Here is a 23,473-nt window from a genome sequence, read left to right as displayed (position 1 = left end):
ACATATGTTGTATACTCAATACATATGTTGTATACTCAATACACATGTTGTATACTCAATACATATGTTACTCACGATAGAGTTCGCGAAGTACACTCTCAATACATATGTTGTATACTCAATACACATGTTGTATACTCAATACATATGTTGTATACTCAATACATATGTAGTATAACGTCACGAGGGTGTGATTAGAGCTGTTTCCAAAACGAAACGGTTTTATGTCGTGATAACGGCTAGGTAGGGTCCAGGGAGCTAGGAGAGGTCCAGGGGGGCTAGTCAGGGGTGGGGGTAGCCCTCATTATATTTCTCCCAAGATTACCAGGAGGAAGGGGCAGCTGGGTATTACAGTCGTGGTTAATTATTACATAACAATTATTAACCGGTGGTGACTGCCCCCCTTTCTTTATCCCCATTTAGAGCTGTTTCCAAAACGAAACGGTTTTATGTCGTGATAACGGCTAGGTAGGGTCCAGGGAGCTAGGAGAGGTCCAGGGGGGCTAGGTAGGGTCCAGGGGGGCTAGTCAGGGGTGGGGGTAGCCCTCATTATATTTCTCCCAAGATTACCAGGAGAAAGGGGCAGGTGGGTATTACAGTCGTGGTTATATAATTATTACATAACAATGAACAAATTAGGTAGGTACATAGGTACTGATTTTCTCTAATCACTACGGGCTAAAAAATTCCCGGAGGGACGGACCCTGCTTGTTTCCCGTGAAACCTGTGAAAAAACCAAGTTGTGAAGGTCAAAGAAAAAGAGTACAGTTGTAAATCGAAATATTCTTCAAGGTTGTTACTTTCTATTATTAAACCAAGTTGTGAAGGTCAAAGAAAAAGAGTACAGTTGTAAATCGAAATATTCTTCAAGGTTGTTACTTTCTATTATTTTTTTTTTTAGAATCCATAAAAATTCTACCTACTTTGATTTTGTTTTCGAATAACCTGGCAACACTGCGTATACTTCTTTCTTGATAAAAGACAAGACTCTTCCATTCTATTATTCTTCCTCCTCAAAACTTTGTTTTTTAGATTTTCAGGGAGGTTTTTTCCTCTTAAAAAAATTTATCACTTGAAAAAAAGCTGAAATTTTTTCCTCTACCACAAGGGCTGAAAACTTTTCATTCTTTTGCCTTTTATTTTATTCTAAAATGCCTCCTAATCTGATTGAGTCTATCTGTTTACTTGAGAGAATGGCGCAGACTTAACTCATTATTTTCCACTCTATTCTCTAAACCATCTCATAAATTTTAATCTCATCCTCTCTTAAAGTAGGTATGAACTTTTTTTTACCCGTACCTAAACCCACTTTGACTTCTATTGAATTTCTTGAATATGGCCCAGGGATACTTTCGATCTACATCCTAGAATGAAAATCTCTGCAAAGATTGAACGACTTGGGCCGATAACAAAAGTTCCTTCTTCGAGTCTATTCCAAACTTTTGTCTTGAACAGTGACCGAATAGTGGCCGAACTGTACATTTCTCAAGCCTCGACTGGAGGACACTTTTGATCAACATTCTAAAAAGAGTCTCTCTGCAAAGTTTAAAGCTTTGATCTGAAAGCTAACGTCCTCAGAAACGTGACCTTTGACTACTCTAAAGTCCAAAATTTGAGGCCAAACGAAAGTCCAAGTTTAGCAATAATTAGGAAACAAGAGCCCTAGCCTTGGTCACGTACTCACCTTCATTTCAGTTGTTGTAGGCAATTTTCCAAAAGTCCGTAAGTGTGTCAAACGATATCTGATATGGAAACTGTGGGACATTGGCATTTATTAAAGCCATTTTAGGTCGGTGGGGAGAGGGACAGATTTTACCTCTATATCGGACAAATTGGAAAAAGGTTTGAGGCGTCTAGATTCGAGTATTAGAAATTAGAACAGAGATGAATATCACGCTTTGTTTTCTGGGCATTGATTGCATTTTGTGCGCTACCTACCTCTAATTCGCCATACTGGATGTCTTTGTAGATACACTTTCCAAGAATGCTGACTGCAAAATTTCTTCGAAATTTCAATTTCCTTTTCTCAAAATCTCTCCTAAAGGAAGTCATTATTAGGGAGGAAGCTTATTTCTGATGTTCAAGCTATTGTCCCTTTGAACTGTTTTCTTTCAACTGATCTAAATACTGACTCGTTCTAATGAATTATAACTCCAAGGCCAAGAAATTAGTACCTTTAGGTATGTACCGGTACTTAAATATATCTACACACTTATTTACTAATAATAGGTAGGTAGGTATGTATTTTTATATTAAAAGTGAGTTATTCCTATATGTATTTCCAAGTTTAAAGCTTCTTTGCATAATAATTACTATACTTTTGCAAAATTTTCATTTCAGCACAGCTTAAAGTAATAACTGTAATATACACATTATATGTATGTACATAGACTTGACTATGTTAGAAATGCATTTCATAATATATGCTGATGAAAACAGGGTGTGTCAAGGGCTTACATGTTTCTAAACATCTCAAGTATTAATTTGAAGAAAAAATGTAAAAGAAGAGTCTACCTTCTACCTTTTAAGCGCTAGGTTGATCCCCACCTGGGGTGAGTTTTATCCCAAACAGATAAGGTTCGTTCTCAGAACGGCTGGCTTCTTCCTTCTCTCTTCGCTTTCGGGATATTAGTGTCTTTATACATTAGACTGCTGAGGTAAACGTCGGTAGGTACTTTCTAGTCCTAGTTGGGTAGGATAAACAAGCTTTATTTTATTCCATTAACCCATTATACGTAGAATTCTATGAATATTATGTTTTAGTGTCCATCTAAATTCTAAATATTCGAAACAAACGTAAAGAACACTTTGCGTTACCCTACCCTGTAGTGGCTGAGGTACATAATGAAAGTATGCTAGAACAACTACTTCAACTACAACTACAGTTAACTATAATCTAATGAACTCTTCTGTAGTTGCACGGCACCGTTATGAAATTAGTCGCCATTTAGAAGCTCCCCTATGTTGTACAATTTTATTTCATACAAAACCATCATCCATATGAAAAGGTCTAATGGTCCAATAGCTGTCTCTTTAGTACCGAACACTGCTGTAGTTGACAGCTATAAAATGTTAACCTTGAAACATTTTATAACTATGTATTTTTTGCTCTCTTGGTTATCGAACGTTATAACTTTTGAATACCTGGTGTCAAAGAGGTTCTCCCTAGTGAGTTGTACATGCAGTTTTAGGAAAGGCAGCAAAAGTCACCAGGGACTCGATATCCGAAGACTTGTTAATAAATTTTATCTTCAAAATGCACAAATTTCACCATAAATTGAATAAGCTCTTGGCTTAGGGTTCGTAGAAGTGACTATAAAAATGTTTCGTTCCATTTAGAAATTCTTAGAAAAGTCAATCTAAATAATTAACCAAAAAGAAGAGGAAGAAAGCTCTCAAAAGGGGCTGAAAATTCAGGAGGGTATTTCCGAAGACGTGCATTTTTCAAACGTATTTATTACTTAGTATGTCATGTGACTTTTCTATTCTGATAGTTGGGTATAAACCGTATAAAGAAATAAATATTGGAACTGGAAGCGGTGGTCTAATGAATATTTGACTGAATTACAAGTTAGAGCAAAGTGGACCACTATGGTCCACTTTGGATTGGACCATCTGGTCAGTCAACTGAAACCTAGTCAACCTATTGGGGTTAACGTCCAGCATGTCAGGGGCTGGTAAATATTTCAAATCTGTGAGGTTCAAAAAATGATTTGGGGTTAATGACCTCAGATCAGACGGATCCGAGCTCAGAGCACATAGGGGTCTAGAATTTAATATTCCTTCAATTTGTACAGTTACAGTCAAAAGTTCTTCGTAAGTTAACAATTGTAACCCAATGACTTTCATGAAGTGAGTTTTAAAAGACTTTACATTAGCCTCAAACAATCCACCCCACCAGGGCGTTGACGGGGGGTTAAATGACCAATCTATTCTATGTTCCATTAACAAATCAGAAAATGCCTTTTTATACTCATTACTAGTCACAAGGGAATAAAATTCATCTAAGTGATTTTTCATACCTACAAAATTTGTACCATTGTCACTAAGCATTGTTTTTATAGGGCCCCTACGGCACAAAAAACGTTTGAAGGCACAACAAAAGGCAGGAGTACTCAAGTCGGATACCACTTCCAGGTGGACCGCCTTAGTGGCCAAACAAATAAAGAGACAAATGTATGCTTTAACCGCCCGACAACCTCTCTTTCTTTCATGAATAATTTTAATTGGACCAAGGAAATCACAGGCAGAATTATAAAATGCTTTGATTCCGGTCACCCGAGCAGCAGGTAAATCACCCATTTTTGGAGTCACTAACTTGGGGGAAAACTTAAAGCATACATTACAATCCCTTACAACCTTCCTAACCAAATTGCGTCCACCAATAATCCAAAATTTTTGACGCAAGATTGCCAACAATAAATGGGGACCAGTATGAAAGTTTGATAAATGTACATGGGTTACTATTAATTTAGTAACAATATGATGGGCAGGCAGTAACATTGGATGTTGCTGTTCAAAGGTTAACTCTGAATTACTTAATCTACCACCTACTCTCAATATTTTATCCTTATCTAGGAATGGGTTAAGCTTTCCAATAGCACCATCACATTGATTAGTTTTTTCAATACTGCTTATTTCAGTGAAGAATACTTCTCGCTGAATAAGTTTTACAATAACCTTTTCAGCCACATCTATTTATGAACAAAAAAATCAAACAGCTTTTCCTGATGAACTATTAAGTCATCAACAAAATAAATGTCAAGAGTACCAAAACTCTGATAAATTTACTACTAAAATAAGGGGGTACCATTTTCATACCTATACACAAAAAGGCAATACCTACTTTATCTATGAAATAAAACAAAGTCCATCTTACAAAATAATTAGATACCTACTCAGATCCCAAACTAATGAAGTACCTACCCCAGAAACAATGTCTATTGAGTAGGAAGTGGAGCCAATTTACCCACTGGTCTCTTAAATTGACCTCTGGACGTCCTGACAGAAGCCACCCGAACCACACCATCCTTTCCGGGGAACACCTCTGTCACAACTCCCATTGGCCAACTCAGAGGATGTTGGTTTTCTTGTTTAATCAAAACAACCAACCCAGGTTCCATGTTTTCCACCATAGTGGTCCACTTTGCTCTAACTTGTAATTCAGTCAAATATTCATTAGACCACCGCTTCCAGAAAAATGAGAGGGCAATTTACGTCTCAAATTACTGGGGAAGAAAGATTTGATGAGAAAGAAGAGGACACGGAAAGTAAAGTAAGTAAGTACTACCTATAACGGCCCTGGTGATGTCGACTCTAACTCACGGCCCTGACATACAAGAATGGCCAGAGTTCGATACTGCAGCAAACATGCTGCCCATACCTATACCAACCAAAGCTAGCTCTCGCTGAAACAAATGCGCTTAGATCCATTCCAACCCTCACCGAATTCGTAAGTTCCGACGTTTCGTTCTAAAAAAAAAAACTTCAATTTTCCAAGTCCTTTCCATATACCGAACAGTATTGAATACCTTCCATACCTGAACCCAGGCCCTGAGAGCTTTCTACAATCTCGTTTCGTCGAAACAAAAACAAATGTTTTATTCATACGGTTCTTCCCCCGTATTCCTACAGGAAAATATTCGCAAGGAAAATGAAAAGAGAAATTCCCTCTTGATGCGCTCTCCCCAAGTCGGAAATAAAATTATTCAAACCGATAATAATGAGAATGAAATTGAAGGAAAAAAATGAGGTATCAAAAGCGTCCATTGAGAAAGTAAAAACACTACACGAGGAGTGCCTTACCTCCCTTTCCAGGAATGAAGCAAATCAGGCAACAGCCACATCCAAATTATTGCCTGGCCTTTTATTATCCAAAGGTAATTTTTTCATGAATTTTAATACAAGAATAATTATTTTAATCAACTTAAACCAATCAGAAATTTTTTCAAATAAATCCTTAAAGGGATTTAATAATTTAGGAATTTTAGTTCCCACCAAAACAGGAATTGCTTTACTTTCAGGGCCCTCATTAGTCACCCCTTTTAAGTCAGCATATTTTTTGATAGGCCAATTTGCCATATCTTCCATTAACCAACTTGGACCATGAAAATAAAGCTCATTCTCTACAAACTGAGCAGGTAACTCGCCACGAGATACACAATCTGCTGGATTGTCTGTCCCACTCACATGAAATAAACGTCCACAATCTATGGTTTGTTGTACTTTACTGACTCGGTTGGCCACAAAAACATTTCCCTGAGGCGGGGTTCCATGTACCCAACACAAAGCCACTGTAGAGTCAGTAAAGCAAACATAGTTTTCTACCTTAAATCTAGTAGAGTAACAATCATAGATAGGTTTTATCAAATTAGCCAATAATAATATTGCACAAAGTTCTAAACGAGGAATGGTTTCCATTTTTGTAGCTGGAGCTACACGTGATTTACTACAAATTAAATTGATCATTACATTACCATCAGGAGACATAATTCTACTGTATACAACAGCCCCATAGCCTTGCTCACTAGCATCAGCAAAGGCTATGAGCTGGAATGTACAGCCCAACCCCACACCAATGTGACGAGGAAACTTCAATGTCTCCACCATGGGTAGTTGAGTTTGGAACAACTCCCAGGCAGTAATAATATGGGGAGGGGGTACACTATCCCAATCCAACTTTAACCTACATAGGTCTCTAATTAACAATTTAGCATACAATATTATAGGTGCTAGCAGAAGGGGGTACACTATCCCAATCCAACTTTAACCTACATAGGTCTCTAATTAACAATTTAGCATACAATATTATAGGTGCTAGCAGACCCCAAAGGATCAAACATGGTGAGGATAGATGAGAGTATGGAACGTTTAGTGCACTGAGTTGGTTTTTGGTTAACCCTAAACTCAAAATTATCGGTGGTACCATTCCAGTGAATACCCAATACCTTACAATTCAAACTATCATGGTTCCATACTCCTATCTGATCCTCCACAGGGATATCTTCCAAGATGTTCTGAGAATTTGAGCCCCATTTTGTGAAGGTAAATCCACCCTTTTTAAATAAATTAACCACATCATGATAAAATAATTTTCCATCTTCCTCGGTCAGAAAACTGATCACGCAGTCGTCCATGTACAAGCTATCCTGAATTTTTTCCGCTCTAGGAAAATACTTACTTTCATCATGGATTAACTGTTTCACTGTTCTCTGAGCAAGGAAGGGGGAAGAACGTAGACCAAAGATGACCACTGTGAGCTCAAATACCTCTAAGGGTTGGTCAGGAGAGTTTCTCCATAGTAACCTTTGATATTTCCAATCTTTGGGATCCATTTTAATTTGTAAGAACATCTTGGTTATATCTCCTATGAGGACAAAGGGGAATAATCTAAAATTAACAAGGATCATAAACAATTCATTATAAAGAGTAGGACCTGAGTGTAGGATATCATTTAATGACTTTCCTGAATTAGTTTTAGCACTTCCATCGTAAACCACTCTCAATTTAGTGCTAGCACTCTCAGGTCTAATGACAGCGTGATGTGGAATGAAATAGCCAGATTTATCTTTTTGATTCAAAGCCTTAACCATGAAACCATTTTCTACCATCTCTGACATGGCCTTAGAATATTGGTTAGCAAATTCCACATTTACCTTGAATTTTCTCTCAAGGCCTGAAAACCTTTTGACGGCTGTATGGTGAGAGTCCCCCAACTCTGAGGGATCTTCTTTAAAGGGCAAAGTTACCACATATCTGCCAGTTTCATCCCTCACCACTGTATCAGAATAATGCTGTTCACACTCTTTCTCATCGGGTGAGTATTTATCAGAGAGTAATGCATCTTTTACATTATCCAATTCCCAAAATTTTGACAATTTGTCATCAAAATTGACTGATGTTTTTTGAAACATACAAAATTGTTTATTAACAGGTTTCTGCAAAATAGGGGCATTTCCCATTAAAACGTAACCCAATTTTGTACCCATAGCAACCGGTTGATCCTTCTTACCAAACACAGTTTTGACTGTGTGATCCAACAAATATGGAAAGATGGGTGAGCCCAATATTCCGTCAATCACCCCAGGATTCATGAAGTCATTATCAGCCAGGGGTAAATTATGCAAATAATTTAAAACAGAAAAATCAACAGGCTGTATGGGCAACTTATCAACTATGTCACTCACAACCAGTGCCCTGATATTAAAATTCATGCGGTTATCCAAACATGAGTGAAAATTAAATTTGACTTCCCCCCGAACTGGTTTAGAATCAGACCCAATGCCTGTAATATTTTCCAAGGAGGGACTCATAGTCAAGCCCAACTTTTCCACTGCTTGATCAGTAATAATATTACACATGGACCCACTGTCCAATAAAAATCTTAACTTTACCAGGTTTCCAAACTGATCAGTAGAACCTAATTTTACTGTACTTAGTAGGACACTTGATTGTGAGCAAACTGAACTTACAATGTTATTTGACACTTCTTCCTGAGTATTACAAGATTTGACATTTGCTGCCTTTTCCTGTGAGTTACTGGATTTGATTGGTGTCTTTCCAATTGGTTTGTTTGACTGTTCCATACTACCAAAATGTAACAATGTGTTGTGATTCAAATGGCACTCACTACATCTTGGTTCTCCACACAGGTATGCCTGGTGCCCCGTTCCAAAACAATTCACACAAAGCATGTTTTTCTTCACTAGATCATAGCGTTCCTTAGGTGTTTTCTCCAAAAACACTTTGCATTTGCTCATGACATGAGCCCTCTGACATACTGGACAACCATCTTTGTTGACAAAGAAAGAATGGTTAAACTTTGGACCAGCTGGCTTTGAACTTCTGGCATGAGGGGGAACATACTTTCCATGTGAATCGGTTGATGATGATAACGGTTGCACCCGGCTACTTGCCTTAGCCTCCTGTTTAACAAATTCCAACAATTTTGAGAAGGTTGGGAATTCTTCATTCTTCAATGATGTTTCAAATCTCCGCCTACTTTCACTGTCCAACTTTTGACAAGCAATGTAGAACAATAGAAATTGACCCAAATCATCAATTTTCAAGGCTTCCAAAGCTGCCACATTTGCAGCAAAGTAATCTACAAATGTAGAAAGCTGCTGACTTGATTTAACTTGGTTGAATTTGAACATTTTCTCCAAATAAATATGTGCCAAATTGCGCTTATCTTGATATTTTTCCACAAGCGCGTTGAAGATCACCAAATAATTTTCTGCTGTGGGAGGTATTCCTGCACAGACATTTTGTGCTGTCCCACCCAATTTGGACAGCAAATATTGAAGTTTATGAGCTTCTGACAATTGTGAGTCGTGCACATTAGCTTTGAATATTTCATAGAACATGGGCCATTTGCTCAGGTCACCATTAAAGAATGGTATTTCCAAAGGTGGAAGTTTCATTGCTGGCTCCTTGACCACAGAAGGCAGCTCAGTTGCTACCTTGGAGCCCGAGGCACTCTGACTCTGTTGCTGAAGAGCTGTGCACATTAGCTTTGAATATTTCATAGAACATGGGCCATTTGCTCAGGTCACCATTAAAGAATGGTATTTCCAAAGGTGGAAGTTTCATAGCTGGCTCCTTGACCACAGAAGGCAGCTCAGTTGCTACCTTGGACCCCGAGGCACTCTGACTCTGTTGCTGAAGAGCTGCTAAGATCAGGCCATGAGTATATTTGATCATGCTTACCATTTCTTGCATAGTGTCCAAGTCACTGAACGAGATCTTCTTTTCTGGATTAATTTTTAATCCCAGCACATTGGCCCTTTCACAGAGCATGGTGTATTCTGTGAAAAGCTGATCCACACAGCCAACCTTTTTCTTGAAACTGGCATCCGGTTTTTGAGCTTTTGATGCATCATACAGTTTCTGGATACAGTCGAATATCTGAGCTTTTTTAAGCTCCAGCACTTTCAATTCCAACGCCAACTCGTTGCCACCTTCGGCCATGGTAATATCCGGGATTAGAAGGACCAATTAATGTTTTAAACCACAAAACATTAGGGGGTTTTATAAACCAAAAAGCTTCAGAAAAAAATTCAAGACCAAAAAATTTCCAGAATTTTCCAACACATTTTTTTTATTATTTTTATTTATTTTTAGGTTAGGAAACATAGAATCTTCAAGGAGGTTAAAAATTTGTCGATATTGAATCTCAAATTAACTTGAGGCCAAAACAGGAACCAATTTTAGAGACCTTACCGGGGATTAGTTGAAAATTGACATATTCATCTTGAACGATAATAGGATATTCTCTGAAAAATTTGAACTTTGTTTGACAGAGGTATAACGTCATTGTGTAACTGCTAAAGCCTTTACTGTCCTTAGTGACAAAATTTTTAGACTGATAAAAAAGAAATCACCATTTTTTTCTTAAAAAATTTGTTTCTTTTCTAGACCTCCATCTCATACGTCACAGTGTCTACGCATGAATGTGTTTGTTTATTTTGAACACAGCTAGGGAGATACAAGCTACGTACTTAGTTAAATTACTTACTCTCTTAAAATACCTCGCTCTAAGGTAGAATTATTCACCCGACACACCTGTCCTTGTTAAATTTAGAGAAAAAGAAGGAACAATTTTTCATTTCTCTGCAGAGTATCTCTTTTTTATTATTTTTTCTCTGTTCTTTATCTTTCTAACCTGTCTCAGTGGAGGTTGGTAAAGAAGAAGGTCCACTAGAATAACTAAAATTAATTATGTATATTGAAGTTATTACCACTTATGTAGGTACCTTTCTCAATTAACACCAACAGAGTATAGCAGAGAACCCCATTACTTTTGTTCCAATAGGTAGAAGAATACCCCTGACAAATATGACAATTTGATAGAGGGAACTGTAACAGCAGAGATCTTATCGTTCCCAAATCAAAGAGAAAAGAATTTTTCAATTCTCTGCAGAGTACCTATCTCTTTTTTATTATTTTTTCTCTGTTCTTTATCTTTCTAACCTGTCTCAGTGGAGGTTGGTAAAGAAGAAGATCCACTAGAATAACTAAAATTAATTATGTAATTATATTGAAGTTATTACCACTTATGTACCTTTCTCAATTAACACCAACAGAGTATAGCAGAGAACCCCATTACTTTTGTTCCAATAGGTAGAAGAATACCTCTGACAAATCTGACAATTTGATAGAGGGAACTGTAACAGCAGAGATCTTATCGTTCCCAAATCAAAGAGAAAAGGAACAGCAGATCTGTATTGACGCTGGGTAAACAGTTCTTGTATCAACAAATGAGCTTGAACATTGAAGAGGCTTATAGGTGAGTGAAATAACTTCTAATTAAATACCTCTACAAGTACTTGAAAACGGCTACTTTCTCTGTGGCGTGGTCAAACTTGGCGGGGCGGAGCGCAACCGTGCGTTGGGGGCGGAGCGCTACCCAGCACAACTCCTTAATACACGCCAGCCTATTTAGCTTGGAAGGTATCGCGCCTGCCTTGTAAGCGCTAGGTGGCAGGTTCGATTCCTGCCCGGGGCTAATTTTTTTCTCAAGCAGATATGGTTCGTAGTCAGCCTAGATTGCTTGGTTGGTAGCGCGCCTGCCTTGTAAGCGCTAGGCCGCGGGTTCGATTCCCACCGGGGGTGGATTTTATCCTGACCGGATGACGTCCGTTCTCGGAACGGCTGGCTTTCTCCTATCCTGTCTTCCTTCTATTCCTAAATTTTCAATTTCCTACACCCACACAATCTGCCTCTCATTTGTTCTTTCACTCCCATTCTTGCATTTCATTTGCACCTTTTTCCACTCATGTCGTGCAGCCTGAAGCTTCTTTTGACTTTAATCAACATGTCTGACATATGAAGGCAGAAATGCTTCTTCAACATTTTCCGTACCTTGCTTGTGACATTAGGTGCAAGTCTTGACGTCAGCAAACGTGGGTGGTAATGAGATTGAAAGCTCTGTAAAGATAACTTACTTTGAGAAAACAAATATGCTTGTAAGTCCCTTAGGAGGGAATGAACCTCAAAGAAATGTGCAATTCTTTGAAAAGTCTGAAATTAGATCATGCATTTTTTCGTTCGATATGTGAAGAAATTTGGTAAAGATAAAATTTCACACTTGAACATTTCGTAGAGATTTTTACATCCACCTTGAGTCTTGAGACCACCCCGTATAACCAGATTTTCAGGTAAAAACGTACATTTTTGGATTGTTAAAGAGTTTCGAAAAAGTTCAACTTTTGACTTGAACTTTGCGTACGTACCGACCTCCATAGTCGGATAAAAATTTATGTACCGAGCTTGTGTTGTGCTCTAAGTTTCTGATTTATACCACTCATTTTTGGTGGTTTTTCTCCCCCTCTTTTTTTCTGCCACCGATTGAAAAGTTAAGTCAAGCGTAGATTTGAAAATAGGTTTGAGAGTGACTACACTGTAGGTAGGTATGTAGGTACATCGTACCTTGTGTACTTGGAATACCTAGCTAAGAGAATATTTCTTTTTATCTACTTAGGTCCCTATTGTTTGGTACACATTGTACTTACTAACTATTCCTTAAGCTCTGTCGCAGAAATTTATGTAGTGCATAAATTTCTGAATCAGACATTTGCGTGATACAAATTTCTTGACCCCGCCGGGAATCGAACCCGGGTCCCCCGCGTGTAAGGCGAGCGCAGTGACCATTACGCCATGGGATCCCCGGGAAATTTATCGAACAAATAAATTAAATTACTATATCCGCCTTAGTGCTGAAACTGTTGAAATTGAAGGGAAGGAGACGAAAGGGAGCTTAAAGACGTTATAGCAAAAAAAGTAGAAATAAAAAAAAAAACCATCTCAATACAATTTTATTATCTTCTTGGCTAAGTACCTATGAGCTATAAGTTAGAAACTATTACAATAAGTACAGCTATAGTGACGTTCAGGAGAGGAGCGGTGGGGATTAAAATGAAAATTTATTGTTTTTTCCCCCGACAGGGAAAAAAAAGTTTTGTGAAAGTTCACCGCGAAGGAACTTTCCATTTTTTGTGTGCAACATTTAACTATTTGGTCCAATTTACATAATTCAACGTCAGATATATTTCTTGTTCGAGAAAAATGTTGGCGCTTTGTTCGGATTGGTTTGAGATTGCATTTTAATTCACGATAAAGAAAATGATCATGAAGACATGTAGTTGTTTGCAAGATTATCTCGGTGGACCACCGAAATGTTGTTTATCTACTAACCAAAAGGCATTTTTTAATAAAGCATTCAATAATCTTCTTATTTCTTTGCACGAATAGGTAGGTACTTTGTTCAAGTCTAGATACAATTTTAGAATTCATATATAGGTTATCCGTCTTAAATTTACTAACTAAAGTTTTACTTTTCATCTGTTTCAGGTAATACATTCTTTACAGTTGCCTCTTATTGGCTTTCTCTTGCCTCGACAAAGTAAGCCCCAACACCTTATCCGCTACCCAATTGCTCTCTCTATGATTCTATGGTAAGTGAAGAGCTTGCCATCTATTTTCCCGTGTAGAGTATCATTGTAACATCATTAGAATAAACGTCCCTGATAAATAACATTAAATATCAACTATGTATCAGCAGTAGGAGATAACAGACGTTTGATAACGTTTGAACAGTTTCAAAGTTACGTCTAGCACAATGGCAGGTTTCTACGAAAATAATTAACTGCATAGAAAAGTAGAAAGAAATCTTAGAAGAGAAAATGAGGGGATGCAGAACAAAAGAATTAAAATGAAGAGAGGCGATTAAAAAATTCCCGGCATTTTATTTTTACCATTACAGAGGATGTACCTAGTTGACGCCTACGCATACTTTTTAAGTGTGACCATTTTTTAGGCTCATGGGCTGAAGTTATAAAGTGAGGGTTGGAAAAGTGACTATGTACAACGTTTAATTGTTCTAATTCTCATTAATGGAGCCTTTTTTTTCACTTGAATATTGTTTCAAAAGATATGCTGACTTTACCCACTCTATTGCCGTTTCCATGAGCTGAAGGGTTTTTGACTTCTCCACTAATTATTCCCTACAGCCCGACATTGATCTACCAGGAATTCAAGGGTGAATTTTACATCTCCGCTATTTTCTCTAGCGAAAATAGAATTAATTAGGTATATCTATTACCTGATGGTTCTATGAAAACTAGGTAGGTACCACCCAACTTAACCTTGCTCAGAGTTGACGCCTTGTAGGTTCATTTGACATCTCCACCATTATTACAGGCAAATTGTATGACCGAAATACCTTTTTTTTGTAATAGACTAAAAGGCATTAATTTGTTCCGGAAAAACTTTATAAATGTCCACCTCGAAATGAACGCTACTAAATTTTCAAGTCCGTTTCTGTGACTCAATCCCTAGCCCCCGGATTTTGAGTCCAAAATTGTACCTTTGACCTACTAGGGCTGTCTTGTTACTAATGTTCCATCGTGAATTATTGCTTGTCACTGTACTTTTCTTTGCACTCTCCAAAACATAATAGAGCACAAGGCTTACAGTTTCTTGTCCGACCAAAAATACTTCACGAATGTTTTACATTTCCCTCACACATCTTTGAACTCTTTCATTAGAACGGAAAATAAAAATTGAATTTTCGACCTTTTACATTTATTTTTTCGGAGTTTTGACCTCGGATTTGGATTTTTCCTAACTTTTTACATAGGAATCGACCATTTATTTATTTGCAACTGCTCCATTGTAACATCGGAGGTCTTTGTCCCGAAATCGAACAGAGGGGGACAGGATAGGAGAAAGCCAGTCGTTCCGAGAACGAACCTTATCTGTTTAGGATAAAGTTTGCCCTGGGCGGGAATCGAACCTGCGATCGGCAGACGCGCTACCCTCCAAGCTAACTAGGGTTGGTGCAAACAAACATCATTAGTACCCTGGAAATTAAAATTTGTTCCACAAAAAAAAAAAATAAATAATAATAATAATAAAACAAACAAAATATATCATTATTTTCAATAATGGAAATCACATATTTTATTTTAGAAATAAAATAATACTTAATAATTATAATTATAATATTATGTTATGAATAGTGTACACAAGAGGATAGAGGCCCTCTGAAAGAAATACAAAAGCCCATCTTTCAATCACTGGTCCAAATGCAGGATTACGGTATTCCAGAAAGAACTTAACACATTTCAGACTTTGTATTGTCTTGCAAAGGGTCACTACGAAACAAAACCCAAGTATTCCGGAGTCTATCATTTAGGATTAAAAAATAATAATAATTGGTAGTAAAGTTTTAATGTCTTCTCAATTCAGCAATCACTGGTCCAAATGCAGGATTACGGTATTCCAGAAAGAACTTAACACATTTCAGACTTTGTATTGTCTTGCAAAGGGTCACTACAAAACAAAACCCAAGTATTCCGGAGTCTATCATTTAGGATTAAAAAAATAATAATAATAAAATAAATGATGGTAAAGTTTCAATGTCTTTTCAATTCAGAGACAAATAAACTTTGTGGTCAGTTTAGGTACTGTTGATGTTACATTTATTAAAAAAAAAAAATAATAATAATAATAATAATAAAATAAATTGGGAGCTCTGCTTCAGTTAAATCATTTTACAGAGACCATTTCCTCCAGTGTACACAAATTTGATGATTAATAATAAATGGGTTATGGTTAAAAACTGTACATTAAAACAAACTTTGTAAGTTCTTTTAACTCTAAAAATGAAACAAATGTCTTTAAACTTGGCCAACAGGTCACATACTTGGCCTTCATCCAAGAACTATGCATAGCCCTTGTGTTGAAAATTGGGCCAAAAACAATACTTTCCTCTACTATAGTCTACTACTTCTTCATAAGTTATACTATTAGGATAAGGAAAGTAAAATAGGTACTTCATCATGTACAAACAAGCAATTCTGAAGTAGTACATACAAGAGAGGATGATACATAGGTGTACTTATTGATGATGTGGTCATATTAACTCTAAAAATGAAACAAATGTCTTTAAACTTGGCCAACAGGTCACATACTTGGCCTTCATCCAAGAACTATGCATAGCCCTTGTATTGAAAATTGGGCCAAAAACAATACTTTCCTCTACTATAGTCTACTACTTCTTCATAAGTTACACTATTAGGATAAGGAAAGTAAAATAGGTACTTCATCATGTACAAACAAGCAATTCTGAAGTAGTACGTACAAGAGAGGATGATACATAGGTGTACTTATTGATGATGTGGTCATGGAATTATTTTCCAATCAACTGATATCTCTACTAACTATGAGTACCTACTCGTATGTATTACCTCATCTTGTAATATAATATTATTTTCTGAATATAAGTGGAATTTGACATAACACCTATGTTTGATGATTTTTTAGCTTCACTTACTTAACTATAAAAAGTATTAATCAAAACTTAATGATTATAAATTAACACAACAAATCAAGATCTAAAAATAAATTATGGGACAGTACATTCCTCATATGTATTGGCAAAACTGCTCAATTAATTATATTACTTAATATTTTTCAATCAAAAATTACTTTGATTCAACTGAAAACACCACCAATAAATTGAATGGGGTTGAGCTATGAAGCAGAGAAAATGTTGGTTAATATGTACAAACAAATTTATCATGTGAAATTGTTTTATTGTGTGACTGTATCACTAATATCAAGTAGGAGATATTACTTTTTACTACAGCATGCTTAGCTAGTGGCTTAAGACTTGCTAATGTCCATAGGGGAGCCTAGAGTGGGGGTGGGGGCTCCCTCAGGGGAAGTAGGCTGCTCAACAGAAAGCAAAGGTGTCTTTATCCTCTGAGGTCTTGAATGAACTGGAGGAGGAATAGGCATGACAGTGGTCTGACCACATGCAAAACACCTTGGTTCCTTGGTAGTTAGCATGCTAGCACCAGGACTCAGGGGCCTAGATGAAGAAGGGGAGCTACCAACAAGTCTCATGCTATGAGCAATCTCATTATAATGACGTTCCTCTTCCATTTCAAGACTGCTCTCAGATTCAGATAGATGACGGCATAGAGCTTCACGTCTTTCAACTTCTCTTTGCAATTTACGTTGAAGTCTCAAATTTTCTTCTCTTACATTTTTCTCATCTTTTACATATCTTTCCATTTTCTCAGTATGTTCTTGTTGAGTGTTTGCAAGTTGGTTGCGTAGACGCATGACTTCACTTCTCAGTGAATGGATATGGGTACTCAGGTTAGATGCTGTATCTCCATTATTCATATCATGTGGGGATGAAGGATCTGACACAGGCTGGTCTAGTTTAATCTGCAGAATTCTTTTCTCTGCTTCTAGTTTATCCATTCTTTTCCACAACTTGTTAACCAAAGCTTCTTGTTCCTGCTCTAGGGTATTTTCCAATTCTACTTTCTCTCTTCTCAGTTGCTCCAGATTATTTTGCTTGGCATCTGTCTCAGCCTCTAGTTTCTCAATCTTTCTCATAAGCTTATTCACCACTCTCTCTTGTTCCTGTTCAATTGTTTGCTCAAGACGGTACTTTTCCTCAGTAAGCTGGTTAAGTTTTCTGGAAAGATCATTAGTAAGAAATTCCTCTTCTTGTTCATAATGATGAGCCAAGGTTTCTTTCTCCTTCTTCAGAGCCTGGATCTTCTTCATCAATGTATTGCTTATGAATTCTTCTTCCTGTTCAGCCTTGGCTTGGATGTTTACAGAAGTTTGTCTCAAGTTTTTGTTTTCCTCTTGCAAAGCTCTAAGCTGAAGTTTATATGTTTCTAGCTCAACTTTAAGAACACGATTTTGCTGTTGTAGAGATTCAATTCTCTTCTGCAGTTGCTCTCTTGTGACAGGGGATGGAGGCATCATTAGTGCAACTCCATCCATAGAGTTGGAGTCACTCTCACTGGCACTGTCTGCCATTTTCTTGCTACACAAAAATTTAGTCAAATATTCAAACTTTCCACAAGATACAATCTTACTTGACAAGATAGGGATGGTGCATTTGAAGAGATCACTGCCCACTACATAGCTGATGGGGACACTTACACAACTTGACAACTGTACAGAAGTCTCACTCACACATAGAATTTATGGAGGTACCACCACTATGGCGCTGGAGAGTGAAGGCTTCTCAGTAGGAGACATCTTGGATGAGATTAACGGCGTGATTATACACGACTCTCAGCAAGGTAAATAATTATAATATAACATGTTGGAGAACAACAATAAATTGTAATCTTCTGGGATTTGCTGTTAAAACTTTTGGCGTAGTTTGCAAAGAAGGAATTGGATTTTGGAAGAAAGTTGGCAGTATGTTGGTAGAAAAGACAGGAAATCGGAGGACAAGAACACATCTTTCTGATGTAGTTGGTTGGATTGGAGATACAGAGAGGGAATGTGATGAGGTCGTGTAGTGCTGAGATTAACGAATTTGAAAAATAGGTAATACAAATAAATAGGAATGTAATTGAGGAGCTGGGTGCAAAAAGGGCAATAAATGAAAATCATCAAACTGAGAAATTTAAAGTTTTCAATTTTTCATCAAAATCCTTGAAAAGTATGTTTACAAAAAACTCTATAACTCATCGATAAATGAAAATCATCAAACTGAGATATTTAACTTTAAAGTTTTCAATTTTTCATCAAAATCCTTGAAAAGTATGTTTACAAAAAAACTCTGTACCTCATCGAAAAAAGAAGTTATCACTGCAGTTCAAACGCTGGAAGATAGAGCGCACCACGTTCTATTAAAAAAACCGTTTTACGCAAAAAGAGCAAAAAATCCATATGTCCCTTTTTGCACCCAGCTCCTCAATTGCAGTACTGCTGATTGAATAAAAGAAGTTATCACTGCAGTTCAAACGCTGGAAGATAGAGCGCACCACGTTCTATTCAAAAAACCGTTTTACGCAAAAAGAGCAAAAAATCCATATGTCCCTTTTTGCACCCAGCTCCTCAATTGCAGTATTGCTAATTGGATAAAATTATTATTACTTCCTCATCAGGTGTGTTGCGTAGCATTGTCAAGAGGGCCCACGGGTCCCCTGTCACCGCTGTCGTGATCAAGGCCCATCTGAGTGACAGCCTCTATCCGCCCCTGGTCCCTCTGCTCAAAACAGTAGGCCTGGACCCCGCGTTCATCCTACACGGGGAAATGCCACCGAGTGCTGAGTCCGCGCCTAGTATCACGTACCTAGGCTATGAGTTGACGCCAGGCACGGATGTGAAACAGATCCACGCGAGTATTGTACGCATGTTGAATACGCCCCTGGAGCAAAGCAATACGGCTGTGCATTTGGAGTGTCAGGAGTTGGGTAAGGATTAAAATAGCTTAAGGCGCGTTTCGCACTGAGGTAACACGTCGCAAGTAGCAAGTCGCAAGATGCTACTGCTTACGTCCTGAATCTTGTTCAAAGAAACATGAACTTTCACATTGGAGTAACAACTAACAACATGTGACAATAAAAAAGATTCAAAAAATAATTTTTCCCACAAACAATCACAAGTAGCAACCAACAAAACTCCAGACTGTTGGTGTTGAAGTAACACTGTTACTTGTTTCCAGGGTTCAAGTAGCAAAGGTGTACTAAGCTTCACGAATCTGGATAAGGAATACATAAGGAATTTATTTGAAACTATTATAGTGGTTAGCCCATCCTTTGTACGGGACCAGCGGCCAGCGGGGAGAAAAGTGGGTCGCGTTCCCTAACACGTGTATCAGCGAGGAAATGTTCTGGGGCTTGTGGATTAATGTCATCGAATGCAACACACTGAAATACAAGGGGTAGGTCAACTTAGGAATATTCAAAGCTCGGTTTGCCAGCCTAGTTAGCTTAGTTGGTAGTGCGTGTGCCTTGTAAGCGCTAGGCCGCGGGTTCGATTCCCGCCCGGGGCGGATTTTATCCTGATGGGATAATCAATCGGTTTATCACCAATCAGAAACACAAAAAATGTAAACAAACCATTTTTTCTCTGTTGGTTGATTTTTTTCATGTGATCAACATGTGGATCAAAAGTGATCAACCAATCAAATCACATTATTTCAGTACACTAGCGCTAATGCGGAATTTCATTGAACGAGTATTATCAATAATTTTTTGAAAAACGTAAACAAAAAGTGATAAGAGCAGAATTTAGGGTTGGGACATCGAGACGAAAACATCGATGTTCGATACATCGATGTTTTTATACTTCGATATATCGAGTATCCGATGTATCGTAATCAAAAACATCGATGTTCGATATTATCGGAATTTCGATGTTTTTCGGATTTTCGGTATTATATGGTCCTTTCCGCGTAAATTCCTTATGGGAAATTTTAAGTTCGAGGGAATTTTTTTGGAAACTGAGAAAAAAAAATCCCACTTCATGAGGAACCACAGACATCGAACATCGAAAAATAAAACATCGATGTTCGATGTTTCCATCGAAAGAAAAACATCGATGTTGACATCGATGTTTTTGTTCCGATGTATCGATGTTTTCAAAACATCGATGTCGATGTCCCAACCCTAGAGCAGATTACAGCAAATGCCATCAAACTTGAAACTTGTGAAACCTCTGTTAAATATTTATTTTAATTATACCTGAAACTTTTTTCTTCTTTTACCTGATATGTACCATGATCTAGTATAAAACACCAATCAGCCCCCACTAGAGCTCACTCTGTCAACCTGAAACCTGCTAATTTTAGCATTGAAATCTCCACATGCACAAATCCGTGAAAATATGGCAGTGTCTGATCCCACTCTGAAAGAATTAAAAGGTTGGTAATACATTATTCCTACTTATTGTCATTAATCTGTCTTGTTTTAGCATTCACCTGTCCTTCATCCATATTCAACTGTGCTTGACTTCAGTACCTACTTGGGGAATTGATTTGGATTTGAATAGAGGTATTTTTTTGACAAAACCACCTGTCTCAAGTGTAGTATAGCTGGGGTACTCCACATACTTACCCTCAGGTCTACAGTCTCAAATTAGAAGACAATTTGGGATTCCATTCAAGTACAGACTACACTACTACAGATAAAAAATGAAAAAATAATTGTTTAGTACTCTTTAATATTTCAGCATAATTTGATGAGTGAGAATTGTGCTATTCCATTATCTAGAATTTGAACATAGTTTTCTTGTTGTAAACTGAAAGCACAAGCTCTCCTATCTATCATATGTAAACCAATTTAGTTCGATTTTGACAATCATAGCATCAACAACCCATACATATTTTTCATTTGAGGTGAATCAAAGTGAAAGTGAAAATTTGATTATAAGAATTCAACCTTTTCAAGTCATCTAAATTTAACACCACTGTTTCAAGGCAAAGGCCTCCTTTTCCCCTCCAGTTTCCTTTTTTTTTTTTTTTTTTTTTTTTTTTTTTGTAGTTTCCATTTTTTTACGTGGATAGGTACATGTTTGATTTTCACGCCCACATACTTGCATCAAACTATCAAAGAAACCATTAAAAAAAAACATATTTTCTGGTTTGCAGACATTCCCTATGGATTTCAGTCGTCCGTGGAACTAGCACAGAAATGCAGAAAGCTCAAAACATACCAGGGCCGGCTCCGACTCTGTCTACGCAGTTTACTCATGAAGAAGTGTCTCCACGTACCTGTTCAACAATTAATAGACAATCCAGCTCTGCGCCAGACATTCTACGAAACCTACAGCCTCCTGGGCAATGAGATACTGTGTGAAATATTCCTGTCTCTCTGTGTCACTATGAAGAGTTTGAACTTCAAGTTGGAATTGTCCAATGCAAGATTCCTCGATGAAACGTGGCTCCTACCTAATATAGGTTAGTTTCCTCAGCCGTTCCGAGAACGAACCTTTAGGATAAAATCCGCCCTGGGCGGGAATCGAACCCGGGACCTAGCGCTTACAAGGCAGACGCGCTGCCCTTCAAGCTAACTAGGCTGGCTCTTATTTCTAATATTTGGACGAGCCAGTCTTGATAACTTGGAGGGTAACGTGTCTGCCTTGTAAACGCTAGGTCGCGGGTTCGATTCTTACTCGGGGCAGATTCTCCTATCCTATCTTCCTTCTCTCTTCGCTTTCGGGACGATAAGACTTTAGCTGTTACAGTTCCCTTTATTAAACAAGTCCTACAAGGTATATCACCCTATCTATATCAGGAAAGTGACCTAATGGTCAATATTAACCAGACATTAAACAAGATATCATCCTATTTTCTGTTTCAGCACATATCACACTAGTCCCATGCTCGGAGCTAGGGATATCAGTTGTGTTTGCTGAAGACAAGGCTGTTATTATGCAGGTTCTAGATTCTAGTGTGGCGCTGGAGAGTGAAGGCTTCTCAGTAGGAGACATCTTGGATGAGATTAACGGCGTGATTATACACGACTCTCAGCAAGGTAAATATAATATAACATGTTGGAGAACAACGACACGAATTGTTTACCGTTTGTAATGGATTCGTTTTTCCCCTCTTTCTGTTTAATTTCCCCCTCTTCTCTTTAAATTTCCCTCCCTTCGCCTCATTTCTACCCCCTCCGTTTCATTGCCCCTCCTTCAGGGGAGAAGGCTCCGATTCCTCGTGTTCAAATAATCTCCCCCTCATGCCCTCTCCTCCTTTGTAAACTCATTTCTAACCTTTCCAACAATTTATCCCCCCTCCACCCACCAAAAATCCCCTTCGAGTTCCTTATCTTTCTCTCTCTCTTCTCCTTAGCACTTGCACAGTTACAGCTCAGGTTTCCCTGCAGTACCTACCTCTAACTCCCTCCCTCTTTCTCCTGTTTTCTCCCCTCCCTCTCTCCCTCCCACCTAATCCTTCTAGCCCCCCCTCTCTCTCTCTTCCCTTCTCTCCTCCCCCTCTTCAAATCAATCAATTGAGTAAACATTGAGGCGAACTTTTCTTCCAAAACGAACAAAGGAGGGGGAGAGACATGAAGAAAGGGGGGAGAAATAGAGAGAGGGAGGGTTGATAATTTTCCGTCTTGTGTGAGGATTGAAGATGGAGTACCTCTTACACAGTTCCTTCCGTTACTGTATGTATACAGGGTGACTCACAAAGAAAGAAAAATACCACTAGGATAAAATTTTTAGAGGTGAAAAATTCGGGTTATTTTCTCGTCAATGGGTCAAGCTCTGGTGACAGCACCCGATTTCGAAAAAAAAAAAAATCGAAGATGATTTGATTTGCACACTGCCCGGAAAGAAAGTCCGGAAAACAAATGGGTAATGGGACTTAAGATTAATGAACAGGCCTACAAAATGAGGTTAGAGAGTACCTTATTGTGGCCTCAGACGCTTCTAATTACATTCAATTTTCTACATTAGTAAAAAGGTTTCACAAAAGTATTTTGTGCAATTTCAAGTTGGTTTTCACATCATCCACAATCTTCCCGGCCACCCTGTAGTTTCGTCTTCTGGTTAAATTACTTCTCAACATCACCAATGTCTGCTTTTTCCATCTCCATTTGGAGAAAGCGTACTCTGCTCTTTGCTGTCCCTATTAAAACAAATTAGATTTTCCAAGATTCCAGGTCAGGTTGGTTTGTTTACTTTATTGTCTTTT

General features: G+C 37.9%; 4 protein-coding genes and 1 non-coding gene across 5 annotated transcripts; 2 read left to right on the top strand and 3 right to left on the bottom strand.

Annotated features, from left to right (window-relative positions):
• Nucleotides 1–6,740: 6,740 nt before the first annotated feature.
• Nucleotides 6,741–9,969, bottom strand: LOC103512857. The gene is made up of 2 exons (XM_008477642.2): nt 9,555–9,969; nt 6,741–9,499 (listed from the first exon to the last, which is right to left on the bottom strand). The coding sequence occupies exons 1-2, from the start codon at nt 9,967–9,969 to the stop codon at nt 6,795–6,797; spliced, it is 3,120 nt and encodes a 1,039-aa protein (XP_008475864.2). The 3' UTR covers nt 6,741–6,794.
• A 2,624-nt stretch (nt 9,970–12,593) lies between these two features.
• On the bottom strand, nt 12,594–12,665 carry Trnav-uac. Its single transcript has one exon. It is a non-coding gene; the product is annotated as a tRNA-Val (tRNA).
• A 3,352-nt stretch (nt 12,666–16,017) lies between these two features.
• Nucleotides 16,018–18,032, bottom strand: LOC103512855 (coiled-coil domain-containing protein 6). The gene has a single exon (XM_008477639.2). The coding sequence runs from the start codon at nt 17,848–17,850 to the stop codon at nt 16,669–16,671; it is 1,182 nt and encodes a 393-aa protein (XP_008475861.1). The 5' UTR covers nt 17,851–18,032; the 3' UTR covers nt 16,018–16,668.
• Nucleotides 18,033–18,037: 5 nt separating this feature from the next.
• On the top strand, nt 18,038–19,255 carry LOC113468913. The gene is made up of 2 exons (XM_026826217.1): nt 18,038–18,119; nt 18,936–19,255. The coding sequence occupies exons 1-2, from the start codon at nt 18,038–18,040 to the stop codon at nt 19,253–19,255; spliced, it is 402 nt and encodes a 133-aa protein (XP_026682018.1).
• A 1,403-nt stretch (nt 19,256–20,658) lies between these two features.
• LOC103512856 lies at nt 20,659–22,307 on the top strand (the record flags this gene model as incomplete). The annotated part of the gene is made up of 3 exons (XM_026826216.1): nt 20,659–20,695; nt 21,422–21,730; nt 22,134–22,307. Coding segments are annotated over exons 1-3 (520 nt in total), but the record flags the coding sequence as incomplete, so codon positions are not given.
• Nucleotides 22,308–23,473: the final 1,166 nt, after the last annotated feature.

This window comes from Diaphorina citri, unplaced genomic scaffold, assembly GCF_000475195.1.
Source record: "Diaphorina citri unplaced genomic scaffold, Diaci psyllid genome assembly version 1.1 scaffold893, whole genome shotgun sequence".
Classification (NCBI taxonomy): Eukaryota; Metazoa; Arthropoda; class Insecta; order Hemiptera; family Psyllidae; genus Diaphorina; species Diaphorina citri.
Note: the sequence above shows the minus strand (reverse complement) of the source record. Positions and strands in the feature narration are given on the sequence as shown.

Coding starts and splice junctions, on each gene's coding strand:
- LOC103512857 (XM_008477642.2), bottom strand. CDS start 9,969: ATGGCCGAAGGTGGCAACGAGTTGGCGTTGGAATTGAAAGTGCTGGAG. Junction 9,500..9,554: donor GGAAATACCATTCTTTAATG/GTGACCTGAGCA, acceptor TAATGTGCACAG/CTCTTCAGCAACAGAGTCAG.
- LOC103512855 (XM_008477639.2), bottom strand. CDS start 17,850: ATGGCAGACAGTGCCAGTGAGAGTGACTCCAACTCTATGGATGGAGTT.
- LOC113468913 (XM_026826217.1), top strand. CDS start 18,038: ATGGCGCTGGAGAGTGAAGGCTTCTCAGTAGGAGACATCTTGGATGAG. Junction 18,120..18,935: donor TATACACGACTCTCAGCAAG/GTAAATAATTAT, acceptor CTTCCTCATCAG/GTGTGTTGCGTAGCATTGTC.